The sequence below is a fragment of the Argopecten irradians genome, chromosome 12 (genome assembly GCF_041381155.1).
Source record: "Argopecten irradians isolate NY chromosome 12, Ai_NY, whole genome shotgun sequence".
Taxonomy (NCBI): domain Eukaryota; kingdom Metazoa; phylum Mollusca; class Bivalvia; order Pectinida; family Pectinidae; genus Argopecten; species Argopecten irradians.
The window spans coordinates 1,457,803-1,479,327 of NC_091145.1; the positions used below are offsets into that span (position 1 = coordinate 1,457,803).

The 21,525-nt window shown below is 32.6% G+C and overlaps 2 protein-coding genes across 8 annotated transcripts in view; one reads left to right on the forward strand and one right to left on the reverse strand.

Moving 5' to 3' along the window:
- Positions 1-6,312: 6,312 nt before the first annotated feature.
- LOC138336822 (uncharacterized) lies at positions 6,313-9,886 on the reverse strand. Its single transcript, XM_069286414.1, has 4 exons — positions 9,510-9,886; positions 7,986-8,120; positions 7,343-7,579; positions 6,313-6,991 (listed from the first exon to the last, which is right to left on the reverse strand). Exons 1-4 carry the CDS (start codon positions 9,742-9,744, stop codon positions 6,732-6,734), a joined length of 867 nt encoding a protein of 288 aa, XP_069142515.1. The 5' UTR covers positions 9,745-9,886; the 3' UTR covers positions 6,313-6,731.
- An 8,525-nt stretch (positions 9,887-18,411) lies between these two features.
- The window catches only part of LOC138304928 (interaptin-like), a 29,172-nt gene continuing 26,058 nt past the window's right edge, over positions 18,412-21,525 (forward strand). For 6 of the 7 annotated variants that reach the window (XM_069245331.1, XM_069245329.1, XM_069245330.1 and 3 more), the window contains exons 1-2: positions 18,425-18,549; positions 21,305-21,346. In XM_069245331.1, the coding sequence (XP_069101432.1) occupies positions 18,523-18,549; positions 21,305-21,346 (69 nt within the window). In that variant the 5' untranslated portion in view covers positions 18,425-18,522. Of the gene's footprint in view, positions 18,550-21,304; positions 21,347-21,525 lie in introns of all 7 variants that reach the window. The other variant, XM_069245328.1, reaches the window with a different exon arrangement.

Sequence of the window (21,525 nt, forward strand, 5' to 3'; positions counted from 1 at the left end):
ACAAAGTACCATTTAGTTGTAGACACTATAGAACAAAGTACCATTTAGTTGTAGACACTATAGAACAAAGTACCATTTAGTTGTAGACACTATAGAACAAAGTACCATTTAGTTGTAGACACTATAGAACAAAGTACCATTTAGTTGTAGACACTATAGAACAAAGTATCATTTAGTTGTAGACAACTATAGAAAAAGTACCATTTAGTTGTAGACACTATAGAAAAAGTACCATTTAGTTGTAGACACTATAGAACAAAGTACCATTTAGTTGTAGACACTATAGAACAAAGTACCATTTAGTTGTAGACTTAGACACTATAGAACAAAGTACCATTTAGTTGTAGACACTATTATGAACAAAGTACATTTTGTAGACACTATAGAACAAAGTACATTTAGCTGTAGACACTATAGAACAAAGTACCATTTAGCTGTAGACACTATAGAACAAAGTACCATTTAGCTGTAGACACTATAGAACAAAGTACCATTTAGCTGTAGACACTATAGAACAAAGTACCATTTAGTTGTAGACACTATAGAACAAAGTACCATTTAGTGTAGACACTATAGAACAAAGTACCATTTAGTTGTAGACACTATAGAACAAAGTACCATTTAGTTGTAGACACTATAGAACAAAGTACATTTAGTTGTAGACACTATAGAACAAAGTATCATTTAGCTGTAGTCACTATAGAACAAAGTACCATTTAGTTGTAGACACTATAGAAAAAAGTACCATTTAGTTGTAGACACTATAGAACAAAGTACCATTTAGCTGTAGACACTATAGAACAAAGTACAATTTAGCTGTAGACCACTAAAGAAAAAAGTACCATTTAGCTGTAGACACTATAGAAAAAAAGTACCATTTAGTTGTAGACACTATAGAACAAAGTACCATTTAGTTGTAGACACTATAAAACAAGGTACCATTTTGATGTGTCGACAAATGAAAAACGTTTTACACTGATAAATTTGTATGGTCCAAATTCATATACCCCATCATTTTATAGTAAACTACTAGAGGTTGCACAGGATTTTGGAAATGATGCTTTTATAATTTGTGGAGATTTTAATGTAGTCTTAGACCCTAGTCTAGATTGTTCCAATTATATGCATGTAAATAATCCTAGGGCAAGAGAAAAGATTTTTGAAATAATAAATGAGCTTGGTTTGACTGACATTTATAGAAATAAGCATCCAGGTTGTAAAAGGTTTACTTGGAGAAGAACAAGGCCAGTAAAACAGGCTAGACTAGACTATTTTTTAATTTCAGAGAATCTTATTTCTAGTATAAGAAAAACAAATATTGATCCAGGATATCGATCTGGTCATTCTATGCCATACATAACTTTAAGTTTTAATTAATTTAGAAAAGGTAAAGGACTATGGAAGTTTAATAATTCCCTATTACATGATTTAGAATATCTTAATTTAATAAATAAACACATAATAGATATTAAAACTCAGTATGCTTTACCTATTGATAATCTGGCGAATTTAACTCAAATTTCAGATGATAATATTCAATTTTCAATAGATGATCAACTTTTTTTAGAAACACTTTTATTTGAGATCAGGGGGAAAACCATTTCATACTCCTCTTTTAAGAAAAAGCAAAGAACAAACCAGGAATTGTCATTAAGGAAACTCATTAAAGAATTGGAAGATCAGGAAAATGTTAATTTAGAAGAATTAGCAAAAGCACAGAAAGAACTAGAATCCCTCAGAAAACATAATCTTAAAGGAAGTATACTAAGGTCAAAAGTGAAATGGGTCGGAGAGGGGGAGAAACCATCTAAGTATTTTTTAAATTTGGAAAACAGGAACTTTGTCACTAAAATTATACCAGTAATTGAAAAAGATGATGGAGAGATTATAACAGATCAAGATGAAATTTTAACTGAAGTTAAACAGTTTTATGAAAATCTATATTCAGATGAATTAGAATTACATGATATTAACCTAAATGAATATCTTGATTATGATAGTATACCAAAACTGAACTTATCTGAATCCGACAGTTTAGAGGGCAATATAACTTATGAAGAGGCAGGTGTTACTTTAAAAAATATGAAAAATAATAAAAGTCCCGGTTCAGATGGCTTCACTGTAGAATTTTTAAAATGTTTTTGGAAACAGCTTGGTCATTTTGTAGTCAGGTCAATTCAACATGGGTTTAATACTAACAAACTTTCAGCAACACAAAGGCAGTGAATTATAACTTGTTTACCTAAGGGAGATAAGCCAAGACAGTATATTAAAAATTGGAGACCAATTTCACTCTTGAATACCATATATAAAATTGCATCAGGCACTATTGCTAATAGAATTAGAAAAGTTTTAGACACTATTATAAACTCAGATCAGTCTGGATTTATATCAGGAAGATATATTGGGGAGAACACAAGAATTATATATGATATTATGCATTATGCGGATGAAAATGATATTCCTGGTATGTTGTTAAATGTGGATTTTGAAAAAGCATTTGATTCGGTCAGTTGGAATTTTATTGATAGAGTACTTAACTTTTTTAACTTTGGAAATGACATACGAATATGGGTAAATGTTTTTCAAAATGGTTCTAATTCAACTGTTAAGCAGGGGGGGGAATTTGTCTCCATTTTTTCTTATCAATCGAGGATGTCGCCAAGGTGATCCTATCTCCCCATATTTGTTTATTCTCTGTGCTGAAGTTTTAGGAATTAGAATAAGAAATAATGTAAACATTAAGGGTATTAACATTGATGACACTCCTATATTATTATCCCAATATGCTGATGATACATCAGTTATATTAGATGGGTCAAGACAAGCAATAAGGGAAACATTGAAAGAATTGAAAAAATATGCAGAAATATCTGGCTTAAAAGTAAACAAGGGTAAGACTGAAGTAATTTGGATAGGGAATAAGAAATATAGTGATGAACAATTTTGTCCAGAATGGAACTTGCATTGGGGAAAAAGGAGTTTTACAGTTTTGGGTATTCATTTTAACGTAGAATTACATAGAATGGTAAAAATGAATTATGACAAGAAACTTGATAAACTAAAATCAATTCTGAATACTTGGAATAAAAGAATTCTTACACCTATCGGCAAAGTGCAAGTTATTAAATCGCTACTAATTTCACAGCTTAATCACCTGTTCATAGCACTGCCAAATCCTGATAAATATTTCATAAAAGCACTTAACTCAGAAATATATAAATTCCTTTGGAACAGTAAAGTAGATAAGGTTAAGAGAGATATTATTATAAAGGAATACAGTGAAGGCGGTCTTAGAATGATAGACATATACTCTTTTATCAGGGCTCTCAAGTTAACATGGATCAGAAGATTATACACAAAGTCAAGTAAATGGCAAGTGATTCTAGAAACCAATATTAACACAAACATTATGGCTAATTGTGGAGTAGGATATGTTGAAGAATGTGAATCTAAATGTAACAATCAATTTTGGAAAGATGTTTTTAATTCTTGGAATTGTTTTATTAAGAAACAAGCACAGTTAAATGGTCATGATATATCGGGCATTTTGAAAACACCCATTTGGTACAATAAGGATATAATAATAAATAGGAAAATGGTATTTTATAAAAACTGGTACAAGAACAATGTTATTTTTCTTAATGACCTTTTGAAATGTCCATACTCGTTAAGTTTTTACAATTTTCATGAATTTACAGAAAAATTTAATGTTAATACTAACTTTGTAACTTACCAGGGAATTATAAATTCGTGTAGAGAGTACTTATCTCACAAACAGTTTGATAATTTCAATCTGTCTTATCCATTTATACCAAATAATTTAGAAATTTTTATTAAACATAAAAAGGGATCAAAAGAATTCTACCACATACTTTGTCAAAATAACACAAGGTCTTCTGGTAAAGGAAAATGGAACAATTTATTTGAAATTAATGAGGAAACTTGGAAGCAAATATACTTAACCTCTTTCCGAGCTACTTCAAGCTCAAAACTTCAATGGCTACAATACAGAATAAATCAACATATCCTCACAACAAACTCATACGTATTTAAAATTGGCTTATCTGAAAATCCACATTGCTTTTTCTGTAAGACAGAAATAGAAACAATACACATATATTTTTTGAATGCAGAGAAGTGCAATTATTTTTTGAAAATTTTGAATTTTTGCTAGATTTATTATTTATTCCTTTTTCTTTCAATAAAAAGACTGTCATTTTTGGTATACCCAACAATAGAAACATATATTACAAAAATGATAACCTCATTTTACTCATTTTGAAACAATACATTTATAGATCTAGATGTCTACAACAAAACCTATCAATAACATCATTAAAATCTATTATAAAGGAAAACTATGATATTCAGAAATACATTAGTATTGGCAAAGGAAATAAATGTGAAGAAGAATTCAATCAAGATTGGAAAAAATGGATTAAGCTTAGAGAAATCACACCATATCTCTGACAGCACGACTTGAAATACAATGAAATAATACATCTGATAATTTTAAAATATTAACCAATAATTCTGCGGAACTGCATACCTCCAGCGAATATATCCCATACTACTCTCTCTCTCTCTCTCTCTCTCTCTCTCTCTCTCTCTCTCTCTCTCTCTCTCTCTCTCTCTCTCTCTTTCTTCCCCTATTGTACATGTATGTATATTTGTATAATTTGTAAGTGTGTGTGAATGTTTTGGCATGTGTGTATAGGATAAAAAAAGAATTGACCAAATTGAGTATGTATAAGTTTGTATATCCTGTAAGTGTGTGAGTGTGTGTGTAAGGGAAGGGGGTGATAGTGTGTGTGTTTGTGTGTGTAAGATAAAAAAAAAGAGAATAAGATTGAGTAGAATGCATGAAAAGGATGGTGTTGATAAGGAATAAGCTAAGAATAAGGATAACTGATAACTGTAATAATACAATAATAATTTACTGATATGATAATTCATATTGAAATGTGTTTGTTTACTAAGTAAGGATGAGGAAATGTATTACTGTTGTGTGAGAATATGTTTGGAAAAAATAAAAAAGTTACAAAAAAAAAATTGTTTCATACGTGCATCTTTTTAATTATATGGATGTATTCGTGACTGGCCCTCTGTGTAAATGAAAAAAAAGCACAAACGATAAGTGAATACTTTATATAATATAAAGCAGTAGCTTTGGTATGGTAAATATATTATTTTAAAAAGCTTTTAACAGATCAGATTTCAAATTAACAGAGCGGTAACCGGCAAGGTGTGGAGCTTATACCATACCGTCTGCGCCTGTTAACAATTCACATAATCGCATTATTCTTAAAAATTGATAGTCGGATTTCGACCACATTGGGCTGGTAGCATCTTAATTCGGTTGGGAACTCAACATTGTTCAAATGTGTACAAATATTTGGGTTGACCTCCGAGGAACAGGGTCAAATATGTTCAATTTACTAAACACTACTTCTCAGGGAAATTGTGAATGGATATCACTCATATTTTTTGTATGTAGAATCCTTATGGTTTATGATTCAAAATTGTACAAATGTTTGGGCTGATCCTCCTGGGGCCTGAGGGGCGGGGTCACTTTGGTCACACTTCTTCTCTGAACGATATGAATGTATATCATATGTGTAACGATTTGATTTGCTTTAAACTTTTTAACCAGACAGTTTCATCCGTAACTACAATACAAGGCACTGGTATGTCAGGCTCTACACGTCAGATAAGTATTTGGTAGTTTAAACCAGGTGATAAGACCCTCTAGGCCTTTTGTCTCCTTTTTTATCCGGTTATAATACAAAGTTGTCCGGATCGATTACGTGATATTAATGTATTTTGGATGATGCAGTGGAGTCGGTTAACGAGTGCAACAGACAGCCGAATGGAGAACATATCTTCGTATTTCTGAAATGTTTTTAATGAACCAGGGTCTGGAAGTCATGGCAATGATATTACGACACTGCTCATATGTCTATAATAAAATTAACAAATGGATGGTTCGTCCTTTTTGATAATGAGATTGATAGCATCACCATTAAAATCCACTTTTGTTGTAATCAGTGTCATGTGTCATACACAGTCATTCAATCACAGTACATTATCTTGTAATCATTCTCGGTCCCAAACCTTCTTCTGCTCAAGTGTTGTTTATCGTTAATCATGACGTTGTAAACTAATTTTGTCATTGTTCTGGAATAGAAGACGCTCTAGTAATGCCCAACTTTACCTCTTCATTTATGTTGTTGATTACTTTTGACATTGCAAATCAGGCAAGACTTTTAAATATTTAAATATTTTCATTGAAAAAACCAACACAGTGACTATAAATTATGTTTTATTAATACACAAAACAAGTTAAAGCACAGTGCATATTTATATGCTATATTTGTGTTCTGATATACCTTACTGGTGTGGAAGTATAAAACACGGAGTGAGGTTTCTTTGTATTAAAACATGAAACACTAAAGAATCTGCATTAAAAAACATAACAGGTTTCAATTTCAACAAATTTTATTTCATGAAAAAAAAAAGAAAAAATATAACAGGTTTCTATGCAACTAGTTCTCTATGGATTTCTGGAGTCATAGAATTCAGACTGAATTCCGTATAGGCACAGTTCTCAATCTGACCAGACGGTAATCATCGATCAAATTGAAGCATAGAATGAATATTTGAGATCATTAGTTTCTTACATCACATTTACATGTATGTTGTCTTTAGTTGTCGTGGATGTTTTTACCTCATGGAAAGTCAAACGGTTTAGTGTAGCGCTGGGGGAGACTGCATTGCCCGTCCTTGACGAAGGTTTGTTGAAGTGTATCCTTGTCGACTGGACAGGTGCCAGTCTGGACAATACGTTCTGACAAACAGATCATGAATTCAGGAGATCCAACTTTTGTAGCATGGGCATGCATTCCATCGGAGAAACCTTCGCAACTAGGAAGGGTCAAGTCGCATGGATAGCAATGTGCCACAGGACATTTATAGGAACGGTAATCACCTGCAGAAAACAAAATGGTGTGTGTTAGGTAATTCATTTTTTTAAACGATTTAGGGAGATGCGTTAATCCGAACCTAATAATATGATAAGATTACAATATAGCAGAGCAATATAGCACATCGTGTTATAATGATATTTTACTTGAACGTATTTTTATTTCGATATCGGCAAAATGCTAATTGTATTGAAAGCGATATATTTTAACGCTTCCTTCTATCATTAAATCGGTATGTGTTTTACCAATATATTTCTTAGTCAGCTAGTACCGGAATTACGCCAATTTGTTCGTCTTTTTTAATTGAAATATGTGTCCGTGTTTTGTTTATATGAATTTAAAAAATTGACACATACATGCAGATTTGTAATCGGTGCGAGTTCCACATGTTACGTCCTCAAATGACTCGCACGTAAGGGTGATGTCAGAGAACTGTTGAGGATACGGGCACTCTTTCATGTGCTGCTCGAAGAATCGCGGGACTGTATCGTAAGTGTGGCTACAGTCGTAGTACAGTTGGCATTCCGTAGGGTGTGGCATCTTTATATTAGGGTTGACAGCGCACAGCTGGGGCATGGTAAAACTCTGAACAACTGTATAAACAATAAACGTATATCTTTATACATGCAATGTATTTTGTTGTGTATAGGCTAAGCCTGTTGTTCAATCCTATTGACAATACAACACCAATATGTCAATAAAATTTGATGAAATGTATTTTGTTTAATAATTAGTTGACGTATGTTCGATGAGAAAATATAACACGGAGACCTAAAAGTAGAAATGTTAAGTTAAATGTTAACCTAAGCATTATTCCCCAGTTTATGAAAACCTTTTCATAGATAGCTTATGATGTTAAGCGATAATGATTTTCATATTTCTGTGTGTCGTGTGGGTTTTCAGGAATCTTACAAATATATTTGAAAACGAAAGCTTTGTTATGCATTATTATAAATATTTTATATATCACAACATTGTGTAAGGTACAGTAACACCTACCCGTCTCACAATATTTCCCGGTGTAGTTCGGTGGACAGGAACAGACAGCTATCTTGTCCCCGACATCCGTACAGCTGCCTCCGTTTTGACACAGGTTTTCTTCACAAACGTCATCTACGTCTACGTCCGCTTGAACTAAATTGAGAAAGATGACAGACGCACATTTATAATGCCAAACAAAATGAACACTAGCTAAGTGGGTTTTTTTCCGTTTAGTCGAAGTTGACATGATATATCTTTATATTTACTCCAATTACGCATATAGTGTGGATAATCGACACAGAGGTGAATGACTTTGAATAAAACAATAAATAGTATATCACTGACCAAAGTCTCATATCGTTTCATTTTCTGTGGTTTCTGAACAAATGTTAACTCTCTCAGTACGAAACCCGCATAATACGAAAGGATTTCAAGGGTCTCCGGGTCGGACTTTATATCTTTTTTTAATCTTAAAAAACGTGTCGTATCTTATGATATACAATATACTGTAGTCGTTATCCTATTTAAGATATCAATGTGATCACGATAATTAAGATAGTTCTAATTATAATCGTGCTAACTGATAGTACTTATTATAATCGTGGTAACTGAAAGTGCTTATTATAATCGTGCTAACTGAAAGTACTTATTATAATCGTGGTAACTGAAAGTACTTATTATAATCGTGCTAACTGAAAGTGCTTATTATAATCGTGCTGACTGAAAGTACTTATTATAATCGTGCTGACTGAAAGTACTTATTATAATCGTGCTGACTGAAAGTACTTATTATAATCGTGCTGACTGAAAGTACTTATTATAATCGTGCTGACTGAAAATGCTTATTATAATCGTGCTAACTGAAAGTACTTATTATAATAGTGCTAACTGAAAGTACTTATTATAATAGTGCTAACTGAAAGTACTTATTATAATCGTGCTAACTGAAAGTACTTATTATAATCGTATTAACTGAAAGTGCTTATTATAATCGTGCTAACTGAAAGTACTTATTATAATAGTGCTAACTGAAAGTACTTATTATAATCGTGCTAACTGAAAGTACTTATTATAATCGTATTAACTGAAAGTGCTTATTATAATCGTGGTAACTGAAAGTGTTTATTATAACCGTGCTGACTGAAAGTGCTTATTATAATCGTGCTAACTGAAAGTACTTATAATCGTGCTGACTGAAAGTGTTTATCATAATCGTATTAACTGAAAGTACTTATTATAATCGTGCTAACTGAAAGTGCTTATTATAATCGTATTAACTGAAAGTACTTATTATAACCGTGCTAACTGAAAGTACTTATTATAACCGTGCTAACTGAAAGTACTTATTATAATCGTGCTAACTGAAAGTGTTTATCATAATCGTGCTAACTGAAAGTGCTTATTGCAGTCTCCGTAAACTGTTTGTATACCCGAATGATAATCTTATCTGGAGGATTTTCAATTAAAATTTTGAATCAGCCCAACTTACTTCAGTAGTTTCTATGTATGAAGATATTGGGCATATCGCGTAGACTGTCTTACCTGTAAAGGTTCCCGTACAATCGTCATGTTGGCTGTTTTTTCGGACACACACTTTCCTTGTACGGCTAAAAAGCTGACCAGATGGACAAGATGGTGTAGACACAGGCTTTCCCCACACACATTGATATAATGATCCGCAATCTGGAGACAACATGGTTTCAAACGAACTGCGGCATTTGGGTTTGAATCCCTGCACGGCTGAAAAAGCTACTAGTACAATAACGACTATTTTCATGGTTATTTTTCTGCCAAGGCAATGTAAGCGCGAACCTCTTATAGATGCGTGTTCCTCCAAACTTTGATACAATAATTAGTTTGATCAACTTATGATTTTCTATTTTCAACATTGCTTATATATGGTGCAGTTTGTACCTGATGTGACGTCACACACCGGATATGTACACCACGTGACCATCCCACGGATTCCCACCAACAAATTGACACTTGTATTACTGATCACCGCAGTATTTATAGAGAGTCATAAATTAAGATTAATTCAATATAGACACAATAACACATGACGTCATCGCTCGTCGAGACGTATAACTAAAGAAAATAAAAACAGTTTTTATAAATCTGAAGAAAACAAATTATAGATATGAAGAAAACATAAATAATGTTTACTTTTGTGTATTACCTTATGATTTCACCTGCACTTGTATCATATTTAGACTCGGAGATAAAATACTTCTGATCTATTTTAATTTGATTGATGTTATATTAATATTTATTTGTTGGATGAAAAAGGACATTTCCGAAAACAATTAATGTCTCTATACCGTTACATGCATATTTAGATAAACTTGACTCATAGATTATTTAACACAGTAAACATGATGAACAGGTGTGAGATTGGATTAGGTATAGACGTGTGGTTTAGTGTAGGAAGCTGGTACACCACACACAGGGCTACGTTATTGTAGATGTACACCCCCACCAGTATCTACTCCCTAGTGGGGCGAACCATGTTGTTACTCAATCAAGGGCGTATTTTAAAAAATCTAACACACATGTATATATTCATTCTTTCATTATCAGATATACATATTTACGTACGTTATGTAGTAAACCTGTTTTAATGCAAATGAGACCAGCCGTCTCTCAAACAATAACCTTTAATGTACAGATCCGTTTTCTTCCGCAGAATAATGTAAATGCACACATTACTGCGTTAATTTTATTTTAGTAATTTTTATTTCAGAAATCTGCTCTAAGATATGTCTGCGCCAAAATATCATACATGATAATTATCCCTTTGAAAAATTCATCAGGATGTATAGAAAAGTATTCAAATATTTATCCTTTTATGGCAGGCTGTCAAATACAAATATGCGCGATTTGGGCTTAACCGAAGTTTCTAATAAAAATCTTCAAGGAAATATGTTTTTTTTTTTTTAAATATTTAGTCTTCAAAATTAATCACTTTCCTATCTATATATAGATTCAAAATGACCTGTCGGAATCAGGAAATATTCAGTGATTAAGTATGAGGCATTTCACACTTAAATCATTAGGATAATGTTAATGAATTTGTTTAGTCATGGGGAAACATGTAAGGACTAACCACATGTGGTTAAACCTGATATGACAAGGTCAAACTGTCACATACGTGTGAAACTAACACGTAACTAAATGTCCAATACATATACAGTCCAGGAAAAAGAAACGATCGAGTTGATAACTATGATAAAATAATACTAAACGAGGTATCCTCGTGGGGCTCTCAGGGTTTAAAACAAAACAAATAAATCATTCGTTTGGCATTTATCCCCATTCGGATTATCATACATATCAAACTTACAATCAAATCATTTTTATTTCTAGACTCTGGGACCGACCTCCGGTCCCCACATAGGCTCTGAAACCTTCGGTCCCCACTTTAGCTAGGGAACCTCCGGTTTCTATCTTGAGGTTGATTCCACTAAATCAACAGCACTGATCATTATGTCCTCAAACTCAAAAATGTATAAAAGTCATGGTGAAAAATGATAAAGTTTGGGTAAACTACGAACGGCGGGTAACGTTTTACTTAGAAGTGATCTGCTAAAATAGTCAGTTAAAAGTTAAAATATTGATGATATGATGTGAACGATGAATGTTTTTAGTGACAGAGATATGTTTCTGCTGGACTTTCTTTACTTTTTTTGCATTTTATTTTTATTTACAAACTACACGACATGAGCCAACATCAAAATCTAAGGTCAGACATGATGAACACACTTTTCATCAGCCTATAGTTACGTTTAAGTGCTCCTAAGGTGTGATATATAGCGATACAAAATATCGTTAGATTTAATGGGGGGATAATATATGTACTATAGCACGTAGTAACGTAATTTACAGGCAATGTATCTGTAATATAACATGAAATACACCAAGGAAATTGTAAAAAAAAAAAAAAAAAAAACCAACAGAGTCAACAACGCTTTTACAAATATGACAAACAGGTCCAAACACTTTAAAAAAGGATTGTTTTGAATTCATATACATCAGTAATTCTTCTTGACTTATAAATGAGCCCTTATGAATTAACTGAGTACTTTGTCCTGTTATGACCCCGTAGTACCGAAGGACTGCGATATATCGGGTACTGAAGGTAATGTTTACAGAGCAATTACCTTGACCTCTCCTACGTCATATGTTATTTAATTATGCCAATAAATTTAATTTCCAGAATTACGACTCCTTGAATACTGACAAAGGTGTGTTTATACGAGGTCACTGTGCATAAATCAGCATTCACATCAGCATTCATTCACAGTGTACAGGAACCGAGAAGTACATGGAAGAAAGAAATATATAAATACTTTTTGTAACTTTAAAACAGAACTCACTGACTGAAATAAATTCCATATAACAAGCACTCGTTATATGTAATATCTCTGTATTCATGATCACTACAGTGAGACAACATATCCCTAGTGATATAAATATTGTTGTCCCAGATGACATTGACATCGCTGGTATAAAACAATAATCATCATCTATGGTTAGATATCTCTATCTAGCCAACGTATATAAAAAAAATTCCAGTATCTTCTGAAGTATTTAGAAAAATCCCAAAACAATTTTTTTTAAATTTTTATAGCTTTTAAGTAATAAGATCGGATTCATAGTTAAATAGGAATTACTCCAAACATTTTTTTAACTCATTTAGAACAACAAGCAAAAATTTGACACAAATCAGGAATCCATCAATTTTTACAATCCTTAGTCACGCATGACAAAACGTTACAAAATACAAAGAAAGATAGCTCTTCTTTTTCAATAAAATTTCCAATGGAAATTATACACATCACTCCATTTGTACTGTACAAAGTTGGAACTTGCTGTAGTGTCCATAATAAACCAATACAAATAAAAAAAACATAAATATGTACGTGTATCTGGGGATTTTGTTTTGCTCGATTAGCACATGAACATTACAATACAATACGACATTATTTTATTTAAGTGTCACACATCTAAAAATCACAGTACAATAAAAATCATCACATACAACTTTTAAAAGATTTATGATGTCCAGCCGTATTTGGCTTATGAGACACTAAAATTAGGAGTAACATTATATGCGATACTTTACATATTATCACAATATACTGGCCCTGTTGTTATCATAATTTGTATACAGCTAGCTATATTGACCCCCTATGATTGACTACATACATTACTGCACATAGAGATTTCTAACATATACTATGATACGCCTGCATGTACTGTAGAACAATACTAGCGATACTAACCAGCCTGAGTAATAAAATTGAACAGATATCAATATTATATAATAACCCTAAGGAGATCCCAGTATAAAACATCCATTACATACAACTTTAAAAGATTTATGATAACTAGCCGTACTCGGCTTATTTCTTAGGAATAAAAATGTATATGCAATATTTTACATATTATCACAATATCTTAATCATAATTTTCACAAGGATATTAATAGTGACCGCCTCGAGCTCACTTATATTACTGAAACGTAAAATTTAAATCAAATACTATGGTTCACCTGTATGTACTATAAAATACTATGATGAGCCATACTTTAACCAACTTGTGTAATAAGTCTGAAGAGATAACATGTTTATATAATAACCACAAGGAAATGAATAGCCCTATCTATAGATAACCTGTTATAAACGTGAACTAACAGTATTTGTATCTAGCACTAAGAGAATAGAACTCCGACGATATTGAACACGCATGTGTAAGTAAATTTGAACGAATGTCACTATAAGTAGCACATTCACAAAGAAATTTCTTTTCTACAGCATCTCAGAGTCTCTGTTCCCGTGGTAGGTTAGCGTAACGACCAGTCTCTATATCATGATAGGTAGACACCCTAGTCTCAACTTAGACAGCTGGCTACAATAATGACGTGGAATATGAGATGTGACATAATATTCAGGCTGGCATCCCCTCTTGATATCACAGTAGATTCTAAGTATATTCCTCTGGTTAAGTTTGTCCTTCCAAAGATTACACAATATATATTGTTGTCGGTTGTAACAAGAATAGTGCTTATTCTTCTCATTTTACTTTAACTGTATTAGCACTAGTTGATATATTGGACACATTTAACTTGGATGCGATTTTGCAAACACGTGCTTCTCACGACTTTTCTCTTCTTGACGACCATGAGTATACTTTATACAGGATCCTATTAGACTAAGTACTTATTGTTTGCAGACGTGAGTATAAAAGATTCCTGTCGTTGTTTTGATACACAAGATAGTTATCCTTTATCACATTTGACTCCGATATTTGAGGCATGTTTCCTTAGCCAATTGTGATAATTGTCCTTGGAAAGGACCCAGACTTTATAGAGACATGGTGTTAACAAGACATCTTCTAGTCTAGCAATCACATATAAGTTGGGAATATACCCTATACCTTTGAAAATATACGACCGTGTGTTTTATTATTTCTCACGACTTAACGTAACAAATGCAAAACAAATATATAATCACTTGCTATTTCAAACAGAAGTTTTCAATTAAACTGAAATCCTATGTGAAGGAAGCGATGAAAAAGAATTATCTACGGTAAATTCGTATTTCATGGTAAAATAATTGATACATTTGAGTTACACAATGACTTTACTTTTCCTATTAAGGAGAAATGATAGCTGTTTAACCCACCTAAAACAAGCTAGAAGCTGAGGTCGCTACAAAAGACCACCTACATGTATATCCAGAGACTTTGTCCAAGCTGTTTGCATAACAGTAGCAGAAACGGGAAACATTTTATTTTTGATTGTCCATGATATGAAGAAATACGTTTAGTATGATATTTTATTTGCAATGATAATCAATTACTAAATCTCTGATATCAATCGTCGTAAACATTTTATCAATCCAGCTACTTTTCGAGAGACTATATACATACATGTAAGTTTTTAGATAATTACTTAAATAAAAAGTAATGTTACCTATATACTGTATGTTACAATGGGGCAGTTTCCAGGTACTGACCGCTGGTTGGTGGTTTTTCTCCGGGCACTCCGGCTTTCCTCTACCAACAAACCTGGCACGTCCTTACATGACCCTAGCTGTTAATACATGTAGGACGTTAAACTAATAAAAACCCTAAAACACAAACAATGGAGAGTGTATGCATGCCGATAACTGTATATTGATATGTGCCGTGTTATGCAATGGTACATATCAGTAAAGTTTGAATTTGAAATCTCAATAAGGAATTAACATATTTCTAGCCCGAGATACCCTGGCCCCGACACCAGACTTAGACATTATGACAGATATATGTCTGGTTACCAGACATCTATCTGTCATAATGCCTAAGTCTGGTGTCCGGGCCAGAGTATCTCGGGCTAGTATATTTCTAGAACGAATATATGTACACGGCCTACTATTGACATACCTTTCGGCCGGTTACGAATTGGTCCCTATGTGTCGTAGTGGAGCACTGCCTCCGAAAATCACTTGGGCACAGTTTTCTATACTTTTTTGTAGGTTTCCAATTATTTAATGCGTATAAATGCATTTACATAATATTTTTTGTCAAAAACAAAACATAACTACCATTCTTATATCTACCGTTCCGCTCACAGAATGTCAAATTCACAATTTGTGGACTTGCCGTATAAATTCTCATCAGAAAGATATGTAATATGTAAAAAAAAAAATGCCTCGATGAGAATTTGATATTGTATGTGGTTCAGTTTACTTTTATTGACTAGTAGGTAAGCGATATAACAAGTACGATAAAATGTAAAAAAAAAAACAAAAAAAAAAACCAACGTTTTATAATAGTTTATATAATCATTACTCCATTAGCAGTAATAGGCACCAGTTATAGCTCTAAAGACGACATCATTTTCTGTCTAAAAGTCTCTTAAGCTACAATATTGCAGCTAATATATTTCATGTTCCATAAAATATTTATATCTGCATGTTTAAATATTCTTTTATAATTTTTACTTTTTAAACGTGTCTTTATCTTCCATACCTTGCCTCTGAAAGGCTAAAAATGTCCATTATTCTGAACAACAAATTTCTTTAAATCTAAGACAAGTGTGAAAAGATTTCTATAAGACTTTTGATTCTTATTGATTATTACTTGAAGTAGATAATTTTGAAAAGTTAATCATTCATGAAATTGAATATTTAAAATGAAAATTTATATATATAAAAAAAATACTACTGACATATTGAAAAAGTTAAAAGGGATTTAATAAAATAAATAATTTTGTAAAATTGAATCCCGTCAAACCAGCGCTCCTACTACATGCTATAAACACTAGTAACATATAATGGTACTGAACCCTGTGGACTTTCCCCATATTTTTCCAAAATACAAACAACACAACAATCTACGAATCAACAGTAATATACAAGGTTAGGACATGGGCATAGACACTTTATATCAACTAAGTTAAAGTGTACACGGAATGGTTTGGTATATAAGGCTTGATAAATGCGTCATTGGATAAAATTTAGAATGGCGAAAGAACGAGTTTCATAGCGATTACGGTATTAGAGATAATGCGCCGTTTCTCTAGAACACACCTGAAGCCCCAAAAAAATCACTAGTTTAAACAGGATCTTAAATCTTAAGTCGTGCAAAATTACATAACTATCTGACACAACGAAAAATTATGCTCTTGACATTTTTTTTTTATTTTTCAAACAGTTTAAATGACTCAGATTTACATTATAATAAACAAATCAACAAAATAATATACTAATTAAATGGAAAAGAAAACGGAAACTAATATCCGGAAAATTACATATGGGGCATAACTCTTACGACCTTTTAGAAATAATGTCTACACATTCAGCAAATTATCCGTCTCATCCAAACACAACAATATAGTATATATATTGTAATGATAGTTTTCTGATTTTGCAGCTTCAGTTGCCATGGTAACCATTCGAAATATGCATGAAATTTTGACAATTTTGGCCTTTTTTGCTTAGTTTTTGTCTAAGGAACCATAGACCGCATCCTTGAACAAACTTAATTAATCTTCTAAAGATGTATTGGAAGTGCATATATTCTCAGTAAATATGTTTGTTCAAGGATGCGCTCTATAGTTGCATAGACGAAAAACTAGCAAAAAAGGCCAAGATTTCCACATTTTATAATTAAAACACATTTTGGATAGTTATAATGGCAACTACAGCCATAGAATTAGAAAACAGACAATGTTGTTGAATCAAGGATGTACTAAATATTAAAAATACATGTACAACAATTGATTCATTAAATAGTTTTGGAAATTTGCTGGATTTGGGGCAATTATGGCCCAAAACCATATATATAGTCCTTTAACAGAAGAATACACTGATCATTAAACATTCAATAAACATTGTTATAACATAAATGAATCTACATGTATATTATAAACCATTTTGGTCATTTTGTCCTTTATGATTTTAAGATTCGAATACATCAATTTAGAAGTCGTTATAAATATTGACGATAAAAACCAAGATATAGGCCCGACAATAGCCAATCTTCTAGTAATTTCCATTGTATGAAAAGTAAAATCTGTCATATAAAAAATTTATGAAGATTTGAAATATTCAAAAAATGTACATGTATAACTCTTTAGCCCTTACATTGTTGACATTTCTGTTAACGTTAGATGTCCGAAAAAATGTTATAAGACCTAATTTAATTTACTGATTTTTGATTATTTGAATATTGTGCTTTTTTATTTTATGGTTGATGTGTCTTAGATAACATGTTTTTATTATTAACAAACAGACTGTTAAAGGTAGCATTTCCTTTAAAATATTTTACTATAAGTTTATACAGTACTTACCTCAAAGTTGAACCATTTGGTCTACCCAAATAAAGAGCGAAAAATCGATTTTGATAGACTTTTTCCTGTTAAAGCACACATTGTGTTTGTATCAAACTATAATATACAACTGAAATCTTCTTCTTTTTGTCTTAAAAAATCAATCGATATCAATGATTATTTTGTGGTGGATTGGCAGGGGCGTGCATAGATTGTGCAAAAAAAGTTTTTTTTTAGTTTGTAGTTATAATATAAAATATGGTATAGAGTTTAGGGAGTGGGGTTTAGGTCTTCTAGTCTTACTAAATGGATATGTGACTTGATCGAAGACCTCTAATTTTAAAAGTACTTTGTACTATAGCCAACGGGAGGATGCTCCATTGTTTAAATATTGTGTGTTGAGGAAATGAATGTTTGAATATGTCCTTGGTGGCAGTTTTGTATCTTTAAGTGAATGGGTGTGATTGTCTGGCCCTGTAGTCATTTACCTAATATAGATATATTCTGTTGCACTAAAAGTTTAATAACCGTCTACTCTGTGACTAAAAGTTTAATAACCGTCTACTCTGTGATACGTTGAATTGATATGAGCTCGAGGTTACGTCCCTTTTCGGAAGTGTCTATCTGCCTAACTGTTGCCCTTCCCGACAGTGTCAACAAAGTGCAGGTGCGCTGATGCATAGTATTTAGTATTCTATCAATTATTTATGTCGGCGTGAGAGGACGTTGAGCACCAACATGTCGACGTCCAAGGAAAACATGCAGGTGAGTGAGATAGTGAAGGAATGCTTGGTAATATCAAACTGAACGACTCATGTTATGTTGGTAATATATGCGGTAGGCTGTGTACACGTACATTTACAGGGTACCTGTGCTAGCCACGATATAGCTGTGGGATTTAAACCCCAATGTACACAGACAGACATATTGACACGTATGTGATACATTGTTGACTATTATAATGTTCAGCGACCATTGGGGTCTAATACTGATTAAGGGGAAACTCTAGGTAGTATATTATTGTAGTCTTAACTTTTGTTTATAATGACAGACATACGGTGTATAGTTTCTACATTATGTTTACTAGATGTAAAAAGAGAAAGCACACATATACAATATATATCCATGTTACATGAATGTATACTAGTTTTTTTATGTATCAAACGGGGTAATAACATATGTATCCTACATTTCTGACCAACACTGATGACGAATCCGTCCCGGTAAGACTGTGATTATCTGTGATCCATAAATGACACAGTTGGAGGAGAACTCTTGAATACATTGTCTATTTACTGTTAAAACGTATCTGAGTGTATATAATAGGAATTGATTTACTATTTACGGCTTTGTTCCGACTTTGGTGGGACACCATATAACTGATTGTTATATTCATTTTGTGGATATCTGGTGGAGGCACTTGCTGCTGATCAATCAGATCGTTACTGTTAGGTATACACGATTGTTAATTGGTTAATTATCATCATATTCTGTGAAAAATACACCTCCCAATTAAAATCAACCAAAAGACTGCTAATTAGATTTCTCAAAATAAAAACGTTGTCTGCATCCCCCTCCCCAAAAGTTAAATCAGTGATAGATTGTCACTCCTTCTATATCCTTTATCTCATTAAAATATCCCTTTCCTTATTCACTTGGTTTTATCAGTTTAAACTCTCCAAAATTCTGGAACCACGTAAGACACAAAGGAGTTCAATAGTGATTTGTTATTTTGGACATTACAACAGAGTATACTCTTAGACAGTGTCCCAGTGTTTATTGAACAAAATGGGTTTGTTGTAGAGGTCATTAATGGCACTAATGCACGATTATCAAAGTTATTGCTTATTTAAAAGTAACCACAATATCGCTTTACTTTTTTACCTTTGACTGGAACTATATATATTGTGAACTTTGCATGCTAGAAATATCTTGCATGCTAGAAATATCTGCCTGATATTAAACCCTTACCCGTCTAAAGGACCTTGTGTTTTACAAACATTTTACTTTTCAGGTTGATTCTTCAGTCTATGTAGTAACATTACTGCCGTTCTATTATAAGATTTAACTTGTGTATGGACTCACTGTAGTAGATTACATGGCTAAATGTTACAGGTGAAGTGTCTATGTAACACGCATTGACTGTTCAATCATACTATAAAGACAGAACATATTAAACAAAACAAATGCGGAATGGAATTAATTTAACTAATAACTTTCCACGTTTGTTACCATTTAAAAAATTGTGGTTTGGACGGGGGTATAGTAAGAAAAGCTGCTACACCCTTTAGCAAACAATAGACTCATTGTCTTTTCTTCTGCTAACAAACGGTGCCTGTTTACTCGAATGGTTAAACTCGGCCATGGTGGCTTTGTGTATTGGCCATACGGGACTATATATTGATCGGTATTGTCGATAAAGGTTATGGAAGTACTTATGTGATTTTAAAACTCAAAACAATGGAGTTTAACACTGATATTTAAATCTTCTTTGTAGTTGTCAAAATAAATTGAAAACCTTACGAGTAAGTTCAAACATAGCTGTAAACGTATTGATTTTTATTTAACAATATAAAATCTGTACGGATTACAATACAGGCAATTAAACGAGACTTTGCCAGGGAGAGGGGTGGTTAGATTGGTTGTGTGTACTCTAACCTAGACTGTGCTCAATACTGACCACTTAAAATTCACAATAGCTTAATAACAACAAATAGAAAACACACATTTGTTGACTCTAGATAAGTTAAACGCAGGAATTTATCTGTCTTATTTCTTACTTTTTGGAAACAAGAAAACAAAATTAAAAAAGCAATGTAAACACAGCACAAGCTCCTCATTAAACTGATGAATCTAGCGTTGTTTGATACACTCCCTAATATTTCTTATCAGAATGTATACATGTATAACATTAGAAATGACTATCTCTTCTTATCAGGTAATTTAATATATATATCATTAATAGGTAAAGAAAACATATTTACTCAAATGTACAAAATGACAAAAAACTACTTCAGACAACTAGTATTGTACTAATTAAAATCATTTAAAATCAATATTGATATCGGTATAACACGAATTTCCATGGTAACCATTTTTGTTCAAGCTATACATGGTATGGTATATTGAATGCGGGTTTCATAGTATTGTTTGAATATCACTCTAGAAAGTTCTGAATTCACTTTTATATTTAAATTGTCGAGATATTCGCTAGTCGTATCAGCCTGTATAATTTACTGAAACAATACAAATGTACCCGTACTGTTTTTTTTACATTTGTAAACCTATATTACGATTGTGTTACTGCTTTGTCTCCTTCATGGTCGGAGACCCACGGCTGATCGCACTACACTAGCTATAGTACGCTACACTTATAATTATGTGATAAGTGTAGCGTAGTGTAGTGGGATCACCCGTGGGTCTCCGACGATGTGTCTCTTTCGACTAGACAGACTGGAGTCGTCTTTACTCTTCCCATGTATCTTTCTATCTGACATATTCTTGTTTTACTAACATGCAGTCGGACATGGAGGGCCAGGATCTCAGTGGAGATATACTATCGGTATAACTGCCTGGACATTAGTGTATTATTTGTGAATGCTGTAGCTGATCGTTGTAGTATTTGTGAATGCTGTAGCTGATCGTTGTAGTATTTGTGAATGCTGTAATTGATCGTTGTAGTATTTGTGAATGCTGTAGCTGATCGTTGTAGTATTTGTGAATGCTGTAGCTGATCGTTGT

Coding starts and splice junctions, on each gene's coding strand:
- LOC138336822 (XM_069286414.1), bottom strand. CDS start 9,744: ATGAAAATAGTCGTTATTGTACTAGTAGCTTTTTCAGCCGTGCAGGGA. Junction 8,121..9,509: donor TTGTACGGGAACCTTTACAG/GTAAGACAGTCT, acceptor TTCTCAATTTAG/TTCAAGCGGACGTAGACGTA. Junction 6,992..7,342: donor CACCGATTACAAATCTGCAT/GTATGTGTCAAT, acceptor TGTTTTCTGCAG/GTGATTACCGTTCCTATAAA.